Source organism: Vanacampus margaritifer, chromosome 10, assembly GCF_051991255.1.
Source record: "Vanacampus margaritifer isolate UIUO_Vmar chromosome 10, RoL_Vmar_1.0, whole genome shotgun sequence".
NCBI lineage: Eukaryota > Metazoa > Chordata > Actinopteri > Syngnathiformes > Syngnathidae > Vanacampus > Vanacampus margaritifer.
In genome coordinates, this window is record NC_135441.1 from 26,907,051 (window position 1) to 26,924,778 (window position 17,728).

The 17,728-nt window shown below is 42.4% G+C and overlaps 1 protein-coding gene and 1 long non-coding RNA gene across 8 annotated transcripts in view; one reads left to right on the top strand and one right to left on the bottom strand.

Moving 5' to 3' along the window:
- The window catches only part of atp11c (ATPase phospholipid transporting 11C (ATP11C blood group)), a 43,026-nt gene extending 25,769 nt beyond the window's left edge, over positions 1-17,257 (bottom strand). For 3 of the 7 annotated variants that reach the window (XM_077578289.1, XM_077578285.1, XM_077578284.1), the window contains exons 1-2: positions 16,670-17,256; positions 752-871 (exon numbers count right to left, since the gene is read on the bottom strand). In XM_077578289.1, the coding sequence (XP_077434415.1) occupies positions 752-871; positions 16,670-16,696 (147 nt within the window). In that variant the 5' untranslated portion in view covers positions 16,697-17,256. Of the gene's footprint in view, positions 1-751; positions 872-5,999; positions 6,107-16,669 lie in introns of those variants that run through there. The other 4 variants (XR_013295622.1, XM_077578288.1, XM_077578290.1 and 1 more) reach the window with 3 other exon arrangements.
- Positions 6,283-10,307, top strand: LOC144059305 (uncharacterized). Its single transcript, XR_013295623.1, has 3 exons — positions 6,283-6,623; positions 9,823-9,915; positions 10,002-10,307. It is a non-coding gene; the product is annotated as an uncharacterized LOC144059305 (long non-coding RNA).
- Positions 17,258-17,728: the final 471 nt, after the last annotated feature.

The following is a 17,728-nucleotide window of genomic DNA, read 5'->3' on the forward strand; positions in this document are numbered from 1 at the left end:
ATCATAACCCCAAGCGCCTGGAAGCCAGAATTAGCCCAAACTTGCATCAGAACCAAGATGGGTCTGAGATTTACAGTAGGGGAGAATGCATTCTATCAGGGCCCAGAATGATTGAATTGCTCAACCTGCCAGTACATTAATAGACGGGCGGGTATGTCGCCGCCAAAGCTGGCGCTCCCTTGACACGCGGGTAATTGTCTTTTGCTGAAAGAGCGGGTTGAGTATCTGGAGAGGTACTGAAATGAAGGATCAGGAATGGGAATAGGAATGCTGAAGACCGCTCAGTTCAGTTCCAAGCATTGGAGACATGCTTGAAGTCAAACATAATGCGGAGGAGCCACGCATACGCACGCGCCCTCTTGCCACTCAATGGCAAAACAGAGCACGGGTATGAGTTTCTCTTTCTTGTACTTGGACTGCGGGGGTTGCATACTAATTTCCTCTATGAAAAGCCAAAATTGATCGATTGGAGAACTACTAGTTAGCTTACCTTGCTCTTATGTGAGGGACACTTTAAGTGGCTCTGTACGTTAAAGGCGGGTTTTTTTTCTTCCTCAGCACACGTCGAAAGTACATTATGTAGCCCACATAAACAAACCGACCTCCCCCCCCCCCCAACACACACACACACACACACACCTTTAGTTTCCAGCTGTACTATTGATTTTGAAGTGAAAAACTGTCTAGCCCAAAAACTGCGCAGTCAGGAAGACCCGAGCTGGTCCTGTGCATTTTAAATGTGGCGTCTTACCTTGGACGAGACAATTCTGTTGTCACAAAACTTTGGCGGGATGAAAGGCTCGCTGGCAGAACATGGCTGACGACCAACGTAGATAGTCCGACTGTCTACTCTTCTTTCATCGCCTTTAAACTGCGGGGAGGAGCAGAGGAGTGAGCATGGCGGTGGGTGGAAGACGGTGAGAATAAAAAGGTGAAGGTATAAGACGTGAAGGCAAGACTATCAATGAATACCAATTAAATGTACTACTAGAACACCTTGTGCATTATGCATTGGGTTTTCTATTTTGAGGTAGGCAGCGGGCTGGACCGACTAGTTATGGAAATTGGGAATTGTTACAGGAAAGTGTGGGGAAAGAGAAGCTTCTTGAGTCTGAAGATTTGAGTGTTGTTTTTCGAACGTCTAATTTGCTTAGGGATTTCCCCTAGGCACCATTTTCTCAGAGTTTCTTTACTCTACACCTTTTCCACTTAGCCACTTTCATTGAGGACACGACACACTCATTACATAATTTACTGCAAGAGACAAGAAAATATCATATAGCAACAACAAAAAAATGGGACCATGTTTTCTTGAAATGAACACATGGATTGCCTAAAAGCACACTTTTGGTGCTATAGCTATTGATGAACCGGTAAAGTGGTTTTGGTCATTATCAAGAAATCCTTTGGAAAATGGCTCGATCGGCTCTTAAATTCAACTCTCTTGGCACCTTTTTGTTGTCATCTATATATTGGTCCAAACAAATGTACCTTTTAGTTGTACTAGGCATTTAAAATGAAACTGAAGTAATACAAAATGCCTTCACGCATGGCTGTATATTAGAAATTATTCTTCTGTGAAGGTCATGCATTGTTCCACTCTATAGGTATTGTAATTACCCAATAACAACAGAACAGTATTTCTCTCTTACAAATGACATTTTAATATCTGTCATTCACCTGCAATGCTTTCTTTTGTAGGTTTTGTGATAAGTGCCATTAACAGCAAAAAAAAAACACAAAAAAAAACTTCACCCATGATATTAACTCTTTGACTGCCAGACGTTTTCAGAAACGGGTTGTCGCCAGTGCCAGCCGATTTTAAGCATTTTGACTGACCTTTCAAGGTCCATAGAAAATTATGTGTTTGGACTATGGAAACACACATACTACCAAATGAAAGATTGGACTCTCATCTTTCATCAGAAAAAAAAAGTTTGTTTCTACCTTATTCCGTTCTTCAGTAATCAACAATAGAAAATGGTTAGTTTCACCTCTGTTTTGAAACAAACGTCTTTTAACGTCTTTGGCACTCCTCCATAGGATTTTACTAAACGTTATTTAACGTTTTTGGCAGTCAAAGAGTTAAAATTAGACGTGCGAATCTTATTTTTAATGTCGTATATAAATGGAGTTTTTACTTAAAAATATTTTAGTGCCATAGACAGCCAATAAGTTCCAACCGCAAAGCCGACAACTTACAAAGCTTGTTTTGGTAACTCATACTCAACGTTTCCACATATGCTGGCAACGTTGTCGCTGTAAAATCGTTAAAAGGCAAGCTGGGGATCCGCTTTATCTAATATAAAGCTTAACAGCATTTGGGTTGTGGGAGCCAATTACGATGAACATCTCATCATGGCCTGGTGCCAGCAGCGACTGCGAGAATGAGAGCAACCTGGACCGCAATCTTACAGGAATTCAGTATCAAGCAAATCCTAGAGTGACAACAAAACAGACACCATTTAATATTACGCAACCATTTACTCAGCGTCACAGGTGAAATAAATAATAAAAAGATCACATTGTGCTTTAATTCATTCCAGAGTTTCACATGACCAGACAAGAGGAAGGAGCCAGAATGTTTGCATAAGGCCTCTGTGTCTGCGCAAGTGGCCATGTTCGCACCTCCGTGTGGCTGTCAAATCTCCCATCTCCATCTTGGTTGGCACACATTAATAAGCCCTTCTGCAAGACCACATGGACCCGGCTGGCGGGCGCCAGAGGATCAACGCGGGAGAAAAGAAAGACAGCGAGAGAGGAAGAACAAAACGGAAATGCTCACATGGGCAGATTCTGCTCCTCTCGATTAAACGCAACTAGCCACCAGTAGGAACAACAACATCCCAAAGGACTACTGGCGTACGTTTACTAGAATCAGACGGCTGGATAATTTTTTCCTCTGCGCTCTGAAATACACGCACCGATCTTTTACCTGCAGCCAGCTCTAGAGGACGGCTTGCCCTTGAGCCATGCTAATGTCCACAGTAACAAAAGGTTGTTGCAGGCTTTTGAAATAGATTAAACACACAATTGCTGAAAAGCTGTATAAGCAAGGTCTGACTTTGCTGATGACATTCACCAAGAAATGTGGGCTGCTTGAAAGTTGGATTCACGCTGCAACTCGCCATTCCGACGGCTCCCAAGCCGAATCATTTGGAAATGCGCGATGGCAAGATAAAGAGGAAAAGGGGCCTGGAATCGGATATCGTCGCATCGAAATCAGGCCCATCGATAATCAGATATGAATTGGATACTTTCCAATATATCATTACGTACTACTAGGCATGAATCGGCTCGAGGCATACCACGTTTTTAATAAGTCCGTTTCAAAACTACTAATGTTCTGAGAAATGACTCTACTTTTTGATTGTATCCAGAAAAATTGTTTATTTTATTTTTACTATTGTGTTTTCTGGAAAGCAGCATACAATAGTGACAAAACTGACTTTACAGTCTTGGCGACGGTCTCCCAAATGCTCTTGTAAAATACGGTGAGGGTCGTGTGGCCGCATTCATTTTTTGATTATAATCTTTAAAAAATAGTGAGCTCACCAGCACGCGCGAAAAGCTGCCGTCTAAGAAATACTCAACTGATTGCATTTGCCTTGACATCAGATGTCAAAAAGCGGCGTTCAACGCCAACACAGTTCGCAAGCGCGGCCAAGAGTCAAGCGCTCGGATGTCAATACTAAGAAGTAGACGGTGTTCCTCCATTAAAGAGTATCAGCGACAAACCAATTAGCTCAATAAAGCATGTAACCAGCTCCCAATTAAGAAATGAATGGTGCATCAGAGAACTGAGTGAGCTTGAAACTTTCTATCAAATTGCATTTGGATCTAATTATGCACACACTGTGAAGACGTCCCGAGGTTTACCCAGACTCTGTTGACCTGCAACACTAGGTCTTTATTCCACAACGTGTTTGGTTACAATCACGGTACTCTTTCTTTAGCAAAAAAAAAAAAAGAGCTCCATCACAATGAATTTAAACACAAAACATTTCAGGAAGCTGATGAAATAATGACAAAGGTTGTTAATCATGTTGAAATTCCATCAGAGGTGTTGAGTCAACTTATACTGTTCCATCAACTGCATTATAAGGATTTCTCAAACACCAGCGTTACTCTATTATAAAAAAAGACAATATTTTTAAACGGTTTGATTACGTGGCATATTTTTTTTGAAATGCACTTTAAACTATCAAGTATTTTTGTACTAATGAGACCTTAAACTTAATATTTAATTGCCAAATGAGAGTACAAGACGACAATTGATCGCTGGAGTTGCATTCATTTCAGATTCATCCGGTGAGGATGTGAGGCAACCTATTTTTGATGGCAGCCTTGCAAGTGTGTCAGCACCACCGATGAAAGTAGGCCGACATTTCAGATGAGTATTTGTCACTCGAACCACACTTCTAAATGTACAACTTTGGGTATTATAGATTTGGTGTTAAGACTTAGCGGTATCACTGAAGGAATAAGATGTCTGAATGTTGTTTAGAATCAGTCTTTGATTTAAATCATTTCAGAACTTTCATGAGCTGAAGGTGACATCATAGTATTTCAACGGACGCCTCAAGTCAGGGGGAAGAGTTATTTTCAGATTTTAACGTCCCAAGACAATGACAATCCAGGAAACGAGTTGTGTGAAGTGTTTTGGACAAGGTTGCACATTACAAGCATGCATTTAAGAGCTAGTGACTAAAAAAAACAACTCTGAATTCCTGTTTGCTCGTGGACATGGAGCAATTCAAGGCTTGACAGAGAAAGGGTGTTGTCAACTCATAACAGCTGCTACTTCGGCAAGCGTGACCAAGCGAAGCATACAATATTCTCCAGACAATGAGTGTAATTTAGTGTTAAGAGAGTAAAAGTGGGCATGCATAAAGTATCCTGCCACTAAACAAAATGTGCATTTGTTAAGCTTTCAAGCGGGAAGGTGGGAGGCCCACAAGCACAGAAAGTGTGCCATAAAGCTGCACAGAAAACTCCACCGGTGAAATGTACTTCAGGCCGTTTAATGAGGTGCGAGAGGTCTGAGGGAAGTGGACGGAGCAGCGAGGATCTAAGCGTGGACTTCTTTATGGCCTGCAAGTGCACAACAAGCAGCACTTTGAACAAGACGGAGAGAACAGCTGATATGCTGCAAACGCCATTTCTCTGCATTATGACCTTGTACTTGGCGCATAAACAGATTGAAAATGAATTTCTAAACATGTAACACATGTTGGAGGCAAATCAATCACATTTCCATAATCGCCAACTGGAGTTTTTGATTATTTTAGCGGAATGGGAATGGAATGTTTCCTTTTGATGCCAGGATTGTATTGCAAATGTTCATTCTGGGCCAAACTGTTTTCAATTTGTTTGTGGGTGTAACTTCCAATAGCAGCAGTCATGTATTGATGGACTGAAAAAAACACACAAAAAAAAAAACAGATTTGATCCGTGAGAGCATCTGAAGAGTTCTGCTATCGTACCATTGGCGTTCATGAATTTATCTCTCTTGGACTGTTCACTACTAGCAATTCTGCTCAACCCTAGCTTGAGCTACTTCATCTCTCAAATGGTTTACTCAGATTTAAAGTCACATGCTGCTCCACCTCATCAGCAATTTACTTGAGTACATGTCACTTTCTTTTAACTCTTTCCAAAGGGAAATCTTGAGACTTGTTAGAAATCACACTCAAGTGGCTCTCGTGCGCAATATCCGATTGTATATAACGAACACAACCAAAGAAATACTCCCAAGGAAGTGAGCCTTTCAATAATGCTGGTAGCGCCAAAAGACACAAAAACTTCAACAAGCTGCTAGCAAGCACCAGGCAAAATGTACTCTGCTGTGCATGAGGAGTCCATTTCTGCCCTTTAAAGGGTACGGCCGACACTAATGTACCACATGGGACTAATTACTGCACTCCACGACAAGTGCAGTACAATTCCCTGGGCCCACAGGGTACAAAAGTGAGGCGTCAAGGGTACAAAAGCATTACCAGGGACGATTGTGCCATTTCCTATCCCGAGTGGATACTGTAGTCTGGTCTCGTGAGTCTCACAGGAGATCGGATTACACAAACGCGTGCTAGCTTGAGAGACGAAGGCAAACCATTGTGTAACGTCTTCTTTTTTTTTTTTTTTTACATAAATATAACTCAAAAGACATCAAACCTAATGCAAGCCTTTGTTACACCAAGCTATTTGTCCCTTTGTCGTCTTTACCGTGCAACAAACAAGTTAACGGTCTAATTTAGCACAAAGATCATTTCATTAGGTAATACAGACGCTCCCCGAGTTACGAACATTCGAGTTACGAACAACGGTACATACGAACATTTCTGCGCGTACAGTATGTCGAAAAATGTTCGGGAAGAGATGCTGTAAGTTAGATTTTGTATTGCGCGTAGTGCTTCTTTCCGCCGCTAATACCGCCGCTTGGCGCTGTGAGAGCTCATTGGAGGCTCAGCAACGTGTCGAGGAGGAGGAGGAAGAAACGCCGGTCCCCACGAGGGAGGAAATAACTTTTGAAGCCGATTCCAGCGACGACGAAGAATCTCTCATGATATAAAATCCTCCTCCTCCTCCATCATCTCCTTAAGCATCGAGTACATCTTCCAAAAGTAAGTTAAACTTCATTTTATTTATCTTATTACGTACATGTACATACTGTGTGTGTCTCTCGCTCTCTCTCTCTAACATACGTAGTACAGTGCTGTACATATTCTCTCCATTTTATTAAAAGTTTTTTTCAGTACAAACCAATGCAGGTTACTTGTACAAGCCTTAAACATACTTATATAAACCTTCAATATACTTATATAGGCTTTAAACATAAATTATAATACAAAATATAGCACTGAAGCAACTTACGAACAAATTCACCTTACGAACGATCGTCCGGAACGTAACTCGTTCGTCAGGTGGGGAGCGTCTGTAGTTTCTAATATTCTGGAGTTTAAATTAATCACACACACACAAAAAAACTTACATTGGTGTGTGTTGCGACCCACAAAAGCAATCTTTTGGGTGTCTTCAAATGTACTTGTCGGCATTAAAAAGTAATTTGACAGTTGAACGGATCAATGGCAGGGAACTATAAAGTAAGTGCAATTTAATGAACACACTCTCCCGCTTAAATAATCATCCACATTAATATTAATCAAGAATTTGATAGAACGTCAACGCCACTACTCGGCAGTAAGAACGAACTTGGCCAATGACGTAGCATGATGAGCCCATATCAGAGGCGCCTCTGCTATTTGCACACTCCGCAACAAGTTCCAAGTGAGGCCTGATCCTACGGAGCTGTTGTTGACGGGCAAAGGCTCAATTGTTCTGTGAGAATCGCCGCAGCTGTACAAAAGACACTGAGTGTTCTGTACCATGGGCTGGTACTGGCCTACATCGCACCGAGTCCTTCGATGGCGACTGTGGGGGGGGGGGGGGGGGGGGGAAGACGAGACCTTGCGTTGGGAGCCGCTTCCTCAAATTGTTCTTCGAAGCCTGGCAAAAGACACGCTTGGTGTTTGTGCTGACGCTACTTGAGCAACTCACCTGCTGCGTGGGAAGGCAACTGGAGAAATTTCACCGCAGTTTATGACAAAACCATGAAGATCGTTTTCTATCACAGTGGACCCTTGCCATTTACAACCAACCACAAATGGCTACAAACTAGCCTAAAAGTGATCATAATTGCATATGTTAAACCACAAACTTCAAACTATGACCCTGAAACACATTTGAATACATACACTACACTTAGATACCATATATTAAAATATGTATATGGTAGGGCTGAGCAATAAATCAAATTAATTCGATACATTGTCATGTTAAAAATCGAATCGTTGCAAATTTTCTAAATCATGAAATAGAATTTTGGCTTTTGGATGATTAAAAGCGGTTGTTTTTATGTTACATTACATTCGAATGTTTTTGTGGCAGAATGCTGGATGGGTGCTTTTTGCAAGACATGTTTATAATAGCTACCAACGACTTAATTGTGGCATTTAAGAAAAAACTATTAATGTTAAGTTTATGTCAAAACTAATTTTGAAATCAGTATACATTATTGTTGTCTGAACATTTTGCACAGGAATTATTTTTGAACAAATTAGACCAGTGGTGTCCAAACTCGGTCCTCGGGGGCCGGTAGTCCCGCAGGTTTTGGATATTTCTCTCCTCCAACACAGCTGAAGCTCATCAGCAAGCTCTGCATAAGCATGATAACGACCTTGTTGATTGGAACAGGTGCGTTGGAGCAGGGAAACCTCAAAAACCTGCAGGACTACCGGCCCTCGAGGACCGAGTTTGGACACCACTGAATTAGACCTTTACATAAATGTTTGTTGGGTTTATTAGATTAAAATCGATTAAAATCGTAATCGTCCTGAATGTCTGTAAAAAATCGAGATTTTATTTTTTGGACATATCGCCCAGCCCTAGTATATAGGTATATAAATGTTAAAATAAGTTTTAAAGACAATAATAACTCAGTAAGGGTTATGTTGAAGAAAGACGGTCTTGTCTCAGCCTCAACTTCCAAAAGTCTTGGTCTTGTCTCGGTCTCAACTTCCAAAAGTCTTGGTCTTGTCTCGGTCTCAACTTCCAAAAGTCTTGGTCTTGTCTCGGTCTCAACTTCCAAAAGTCTTGGTCTTGTCTCGGTCTCAACTTCCAAAAGTCTTGGTCTTGTCTCGGTCTCAACTTCCAAAAGTCTTGGTCTTGTCTCGGTCTCAACTTCCAAAAGTCTTGGTCTTGTCTCGGTCTCCATACTCTCTAGTCTCTTTAATGTCTTGGTCTCGGTTGGTGTGGTCTTGACTGCAACACTAGTACGCTGCCTCTCACCCAAAGTCAGCTGGCATGGTCTCCAGCATTCCCATGACCCAGACCCCCACAAAAAAAAAAATGGACAAAACCATGTACTGTAACTATGAATAAACCATTTTATAGATATAGCAATGCATTAAAAAAAAAAGTGCATCATTTTAACCCGCAAGAAAAGTATAGTATGCTGACCCGGGCCTATGTTTACTTTCTCTGACTGAAGGCATGCCGTGCCTGAAATAGAAACGTGTACTAAATAGCTGACTAGCACAAACTATGGGACAATTTATATTCACTGGGCAAGTTATCTTTTAACTAGTTTAATTTCACGCATTCCTTTCCGTGTGCTTGAGGCCTGGTTAGCGAATCGGTATGACTTCTCTCGCATCACCTTCACGACGCCATCTGCCACCTTCTTGACATGCTTCGTGGGAATTGAAAGGAGGATCTGACAAAAGTGAAAAATGTTGTGGGTTCTTGTGGAGAAAAATCTCCAGTTTGCAACTTCAAGCTGCAGTCTAGTCACACTCTAATCTATAATTAAAGAGAATTTCATGTCGTGTGGCCATAAATGGAGTATGGGTTTTTTTTTCGAACCAAGTGCCTTCGCTCTCCGGACTATTTCTGTATGCGACAAGTCGCCACATTCAGCTACTTTAGATGAAGGTTTGTGAGCTACTTTTTGCCTTCTTATTTGTGAGCCTCAACATCAATCTCGGAACAAATGGCCATTTATAGTAAGAACAATGCAATACAGTAGTCGCTATCCTCCATATTCATTATGTTAATGTGGCCAGCTCTACATTCTGTCATTGCTCGTCAATAAATCATTTCAAGACAAGGCATTGGGACGTCAATGGACAAAATCAGCTCAATGACTACAGATTTTTTTTTTTTTTAAGTTAAGTTCCTGCGTCAATGAACTGTGACAACCTAAAAATGGCAATGGAGATAATCATTGTCTGCTGTTGACTATACGTGTGTGTGTGTTTATAGGACGGGGTACGATCTTTTGTCTGCCACTCGCTCGTTAAATCCTCATACGGACGTTTAAGTGCTCTCTTCTCACCAGGCGTGCTATCATTTCAGGTGACAATTTTTTTTTTTTCTGAAATGACAAAACCTCAAGCACGTACACACACGGACGTCTCTGCATTCTCTTCACGTCACTCTAGCGAGCGGCAGAAAATCTCTGGAGGAGCCTTTATGCATATATGGATGACGAGGATGCATTTGGAGTGCCACAAGCCTGGCGAGGTCAGGCGGGAGGAACCGTGTGCAAGATAATTCAAAATAAATGAAGAAAGCTGAATTATTCAGATGTACAAACTGAGAATTCAACCTCACTTTTCAACAGAAATGGATGACCGCCAAAAATAAAAAATAAAACAACGCCGACCGCTCCTCTCATAAGCCCGTCCATCAAGCAAGATAAAGATCCGCCCACTGGTTTCACTCAAGGTTCTGTGTTGAGTCAAGGCTGCCCCTCACAATATTTCATCACTGCACAATCAGCCACTCACGCTGCCTGTGGTCCCACAACATCACATTTTCCTCCCGTTTGTTGCTCTGAAGCCGAGTGCAGGCGAGCGCGCAGTCGGGAAGGAAGGGAAACAAATGAACCATTTTTGCAGGTCGACAGGCTTGCTAGCTCGCGGTGCGAGACTAACGGCAGGCTAAACTGAGCAGCGACAATCAATATGCATTCGTCGCTCCTAATCAAAAAGGGGGCTAATAAATCACACGGTCCTGTCTCGCACTGTGTGTGCGGCCTTCAGACACACTCGTAGAATTTAACTGCTCACCAAACAGACAGCTCGGTTTGTTCAAGGACGACTATTGTCTCTACTCTCTTACCTGCCGATAAATTACGCACCACGTCTTTTTCCGTCAGGTGCGACCGACTGCTCGCGAGCAAACGAAAGTGTCACAGATGAAACAATTTAGAAAAAAAAGATGCACTTTCAAGTACGAGCTTCTTCAATCGTTCATTTGATTGATCAGGTTCAAACACCTGTGTCTTTGACTCCTTTTTTTTTTGTAATCGACCAAGATGAGATAGTCATTGATAATGGTTTGATTATCAACTTGCTGTGCACGCTTTTGCCTGCGCACACAAGCTCGCTCGCCTTACTTTCGCCTTCCCCCGCGACTCACTCATCCAATCACGTTCAAAGACCTCATGGCCTTGCATCCGTCGGAACTTGCACGACTCGTAACAACAATTTATGCAACAACTCCAGGGTTGCTATTCACTACAGTGTAACAATAGTGTGCACATTAGCGCTGCTACTAAGGGTTAATTGAATAATCGATTAACTCTTTGACTGCCAGACGTTTCCAGAAAAGGGATGCCGTGGGTGCCAGCCGATTTAAGCATTTTTGACTGATCTTTCAAGGTCCATAGAAAATTATGTGTTTGGACTATGGAAACACACATACTACCAAATGAAAGATTGGACTCTCATCTTTCATCAGAACAAAAAGTTTGTTTCTACCTTATTCCGTTTTTCAGTAATCAACAATAGAAAATGGTTAGTTTCACCTCTGTTTTGAAAAAAAAAACGTATTTTAACGTCTTTGGCACTCCTCCATAGGATTTTACTAAACGTTATTTAACGTTTTTGGCAGTCAAAGAGTTAATCTGTCTATTAATCGGATTTGGAAAACATGTTTTAATTTCCATCCTTTTATTCAAAAACAGTTTTTTTTATCTTTTCATATTGACAGCAAAGAAAATGCGCTAAACAGATTTTTTTTCTGTCGTGGATTAAATTCAAAAGGGTCGGTCAGGGAAGGCTGCTTTGTAACAAAACCCAATTGGTCCCAAGAGTAATACAGGACAAAAATCACCTCATTATGCAAATGTAGTTTGCAACTTTGCACTTCAACACTTGCCATGCATAATAACTCGCGTGTGCAACTTTGGCTTGATAACACATTTCACAGCGCTGGAGTGAGGAAGGACATGAACAAATGAAGACAAAGTGCGTCTGACTTCCTCCACTTGCTGACAAATGAGGAGATGCGAAAAGTGGAATTATCTGACACTTTTGATAAACCGGTTTCATTGGATTCTGTACGCGAGGCATTTGTGGCGCATTACATGATCATTGTCGCGAACCGTCATGGTGCGTTCACGCAGGATCCGTTTCCAAGCATTTTGATTCATTTTCCACAGAGAGGCAGTGCAAGGCCTTCTGGGTATGAGAGTCACAAGCATTTGGGGAAAACTTGACATTGATGAGCTATTAATTGACTAGCTTGTTTTTAAAAGTACTCAGTCTGTTAGATGTCAGTTAACTAACATTTCATAGTTGCATATGACGCCACTTACCATTGCCGGGCCCCGTTAGAAATTTTGGAGCAGGATTATTGGATACTTTTAGAATCGATTATTGTAACGATGATCACATAGATTGTTCGAGTAATCGTATAAAAAGGACTACAATATGTTCTAACTAGCGGTGGTAGGCTACATTCAATTATCTAGTGATGTTTGTTACTTTGTGTCCGCGAGCTCGGACCCGCGTAAGCATTGACTGCACTTTATCTTCTTTTTTTGAAGTATAAAATGCTCCTCAACTTTGGACATTCTCTGTCTTTTATGCACTCTTTCCTCCTGTTGCAGCCCCAATAACTTTTTTTTTTCACTTGATGGCTGTTAAAAGCTACAGGAAACCAGTGATGATTACATCACTTCTTGGTGATTCAAATAGTTTGTGGTCGAAAGAGAAACATCAGATATTCCCTTTCAATTGAACTTTTTTGATCAGTCAGACTCATATTCACTTCCATCATCATGATTTCTGATGAAAACTACAAGCTCCTGAAACAGATTGCGTTTGACCTTGGATGATCCGCGGTCTTGTGCTTTGGCGTGTTCTCCGTGGAGCGGTGACGGGTTTCCTGCAATGAAATACTATCGCCTTTCCGCCAGGCTCCACCTCTCCGTGAACACAGTGCTGCCTTCAAGGGCTTGAACCAACATCAAAGGCGACTGTGGGATTTTGCATTCCTGTCAGAGCATTACAACCTCTGGAGCCCCCGCCCCGCCCCCACACAACTGCCTGGCAAAGGAAAAAAAAATAAAAAATCCAGTCCTGACTCCTGCTCATTCTCGAAGACATCCTTAATGCTTCTCAAAAAATAAAAACACGTTTGGTGGCTAAGAGAATCAAGAAGTGAAAGTCAAGTGAAGAGACACAGCGTGACTCCTGTGATGCGTTTGGTAGAAGCACTTACACCCCCCGCACCCGCCTCCCCACCCCCTCCGCGCGCCCTTTTTCCTTCCCGTGGGTAAGCACCGGCTGGTGTGATTTAGGAGCCTGAAATAACGGCGCTGTGTGCATCCATGTCTGGGGTCTCGGCACCAAATATTATTTACAGCTCACGGTGAGGGGAAAGTACAGCAGCAATCGTCTCCCGCTTGCTGACCTGGCAAGACTCAAAGAGAGCCCTGGCGCCGGGTCACACACACAACCATTATTATATCCCCTATCCTCGTTCACAGACGCCGTAGCATTCAGCCCGCTGGTGTCAACAGGTTACTGGTGCGGCAGAGGATGATAACGAGGCAGCTTAGCTCACAATTGAGCCCACTCGTCCCTGATTACAAGCAGGGGGAAGGCAACGTTCACCACGTCAGGAACGTGGTTCCAATTAAAGATGCAACAATATCACAAAAAATCAATAAAACAATATTGCGGTATTAAAGTTGCCATCATATCAGGATATTAAAAGCAGCACAAAAGAGAGAGAAAGACTAGGTTGTGTTCAATTTGGGCATCCCTAGCACCCTCTAGTGGTTGGTTTATTAATGCAGCTTAATTTTAGTTAGGCATGTTTTGGCCACTGCAGCGGTTATCACTGTCATAAATCAGTCATACCAGTAAATATTTCTCAACATCTCTGTCAACTTTTTGCCCAGTTCAGCCAAACACAGCATTGTGAACAACATAGGCCATAAAACCAATTGGAGCACGTGACAATGACATGCGACATAAAATGACATGGCCAAGCCTATTTCTTTGTCCCTGCTGTTATTCTATACAAAAAAAAACAACACATCATTGTGCTCCTATCCCCCAATATTTATTTATAGCTTCTTGTTTTTTGACATCGTTCCATCCCTAGTGCCAATATGTCAGAGAGGTTTGCATGCTGCAACGCCACAAACGAGCGTTAACTGACAAGATTTTGAAACAGGTGCGATGTGTTCAAGTGAGGCAGTCAAGCGACAAAGACTCCTAGATAACGTGCTTAGGGGTCGATGGTTCACAAAAACATTTAGTGGATATCGAAGTGCATACCAAATCCTACTTAACCTTCAACTTCTTCAGATTTGAAACAATTTTTGGTTCAAAATTGAAATCGCTCATTACAGGGTCAAACTGTCCTCTTACGTGAACTCTTCATTGTCACATTTGAACATTCTCAATGGTCAAAAAAGTGCAAAAACACTGCTGACGTCAAGACATAGAAAAGCACAACTTCTTAGCTTTCATGGCAAAGTCAAGTCATGTCGCAGGTGCTCCGCTCTGCGTCTTTCAAAGGCGCTTGCCTGAAATTCAGGTTGACGAGCAGATCCCTGATGTTGCATCGCAGGGGATTTGCGATCAGCACAGCTTTTGAGTATAAGATCAAAGATTTGACAGTGGAACTCGGGCTGTCACATCTGTTACGTGGCAGAAAAGTTCCAACATGTAAGTCGGACTAATTTAGGCACCTCACGCACTTGAACAGCCGAACGCCGTGTAAAAATGCGTTCAACTAGAATTGAGTCTTTTCTCAATTCTAGCTCTGTAAATGAATTATTTTGCCATCAAAAGCACTTTCTCACTTAGTCATGTTCTTGTTTTATAGTTTGAAGCAAAAAAAAGCAAAAATAAAGTTCTCTACGTTTGCATCAGAATTGGCGTTTTGGGTGAAACCGACGGCCATTTTTCTTCTACTGATTAGCAAAGAACAGAAACATGTGGAAAGGAACTTTTCATTTCTAGTGAAAGAAGAGAGTCCGTACTTTGTTTGGTATGTTGGGCGCTCATAATGTCAATATTCTGCGGGTCTTGAAAGATCAGTCAGACTTTGAAAATGACTGGCTGTGAATGAGTTCATATAAAACGTAAAAAACAATAAAACACTATACTTGCCTTTAACGGCTTTTGTGTGTCACATCAAATGACATCAATTACAACTCTGAAGTCTTATGTGCCTTCAAGGCATTTTGTTCGAGATCGTTTTAGTCCCAATTGCAAATTGTACAATCTTGGCAAGAGCTTCGTCGCTCAAGGTGACACAAAAGATTAGTTATCTTACCTTAACATTTTGTTTTTTATAACTAGCAGACTAGGTACCAATTGTGTTGTTTTGTCTGTAGAACAGCTCAAAAGTAAATCAACATTTTCTTAGTGTCCGTTTCTGCATATAGAACAACGGACGGTGTGACTTAATTCCTACTAATGTGCGTGCAACAGACTTGGCTGATTAATTTGGTTTCCCGATTTTCCTTAAGTTATTATAAAATCACATATTTGATTGTGAGACCGCCATGACAAAAGCAGTCTTCTTAAGACTTCAAAGGTAGGCTGCAAAAGCTAATAGGATTGTCAGAGATGTATTAATTCAACAATATGCTGAATGTGGTTGTGCTGCATTACTGAGAGCTGTTTGTAATGTATTAGTTGGACCGCTACACAAATTAGAAACGACACGCCATGCAATGCAATACAGAGATGTATGTTCTTAGTTGTATTACTGCATGTTGGCAAGACAACTGAAAGAGTCATTCTTTACTATATTTACAAGCCGTACAATTTTATGAGGTCTTTAAATGTGCAATTTTGATACATTCACAAACACACTTTTCCTACAGTGCTGAATTTCACTTTAATACTGAGGGATGCTTGTGTAGCTGACATTTTTATTTAGTTTTGCCCCAAACATGCGCTGCTCCCAGCATTAATCAGCCTAACCCTCAGAGAATATAGACTGCCATCATGAAATGGTAGTATTTGTTTTGAATAAAAACTACAAAGTGTGACTCTGCATTCTGCCACAAGCAAGGACACATTAACTAGCGCATTATTTGCACTTCTAGTTCTCACGCAATTCACGGCAAAATAGCGATAGGTGGCGAGTTGCCGGTGACGGCAAAATGTACACTTTGTTGTCTAAACTTGTTCCTGTGTAGCACGTTCTTTAAGTCATTTCAGTTAGCTACTTTTAAATGTCTTACATTTTTTTGTAAATGCATTTTTAATTATGTGGAGAAAGAACACCGGGTTAACTTGTGTATGAAATGAATGAATGAAGAATAAATAAAAGTGCCTTTTAGGAGTTCCAAATGACACACCTCTGTTAGAGAATGGGGGAAAAAACTGAAATGTTCATTTTGGAATGTGGCAAAATTCCACTACGCTTTTCTGTGATTTGGGCAGATGAGTCAAAAGTGCTTTTGGCTCCAAGTCACACAGTTCTACATTTGTGCAGCATGTACCAACTTATTTTATAACTTCAGTAGATGTTGGCGAGACAGCTGAAGGAATCCCTGCGTGTGTGTGTGCGTGTGTGTTGGGGGGGGGGGGGGGGGTGCAGCAACTTGCAGTGTGTCGTCACTGTCGTCTAACTGACTCTCGCGAACTTGCCTAGCAGTTAGCCAGCCGCCACCGGGGCTCAATTACGGCCGAGTGAGCCCAACAGCTGTGAGCAAACAAATTATTCCGAGCACTTCAAGCTAGCTTGGGTCCAAACCAAGCGGGGGGGTGTCATGAGATAACCCCCGTGCGTGGGCGTGCGTGGGCGTCAGGGTGTCAGACACTCACACACTCACACTGATACATACCAGTCGGTTGAGGCTTCTTCGTAGCATCTTGATTTCCACAACTCTGCCGCACCGAAGAAGACGGCGGCTTCGGTTCCACAGTTTCCCCCCCGTCGCCCTTCCGCGAGCAACTTTACATGTAAAATGTTAGTGACGCTAGCTCCTCCTCGGCTATCTATCTTCTACTCTACGGACGTTAGTTGGAAAAGCCGCGGCGGCGACGCTACATCCTCTCCGTTCGCCTCGTAGTCGTACACTCCGCCGCCTCGTCACCATTCGCATCCTCGCCCGCCCAAGAGGCTCGGCGTCGCGGTTCGGCCGTCGCGCTTCTTCCCTTCGAGGCTCCGGGCTGGAGCCGACGCGGACATCTCGCTGGCTGGTTCGGGCGCCCTGTTGCTGCCGCGAGGAACCGGCTTGGCTCGCCTCTTTGCCTGGCTCGCAGTGAGAACGTCAACTGCCGCTTAAATGGTTCAACTTGTGATTACCGGCGACGCGTGCCGGTGGCGTCACCTCCCTGGCGGACAAGTCTCAGCAAGCGAGTGAGTGAGTGAGAGTGGTGTGGCGTCTTCTTCCAGTAAAAGGATAGCTCGCCCCTCCCGACTGAAGGTGCGGCAACTTTGGCCCCCGGTGCACTCTGGGTAATGTGGTCTTGAGGACTACAAGAGTCGCTTCCGCAAATCCCTTCCTTCAAGTGCTTGTGCTTGTTTTTTTGTTTGTTTGTTGTGCTTGCGCATGTGTGTGTTTTCATCGTTTGTCGTGTGACGTCAGGTGGTAGCTGTGTGTAAACGACAAGCTTACGTAACGCGTCGTTATGTGACGTCACTATCCTCAAACCTTTTATAGCTTTACGTCCAAGAACGGCACGACTAGTATGCAGTTCCCTAAAAAAATATGTAGAAATTGGGCTTCCTTTCATGCATGTCACGCAATTATTACACACCATCGTTCAAAAGTTTAGGGTCACTTAGAAATGAAATAATTACCATAATTTCCTCACTGGCGGGGATCATGGAAGGATTTTAATTCCACGTTTTACAAAACTAAGACAGAGGCAAATCATTTCAAAACTTGTATTATAAC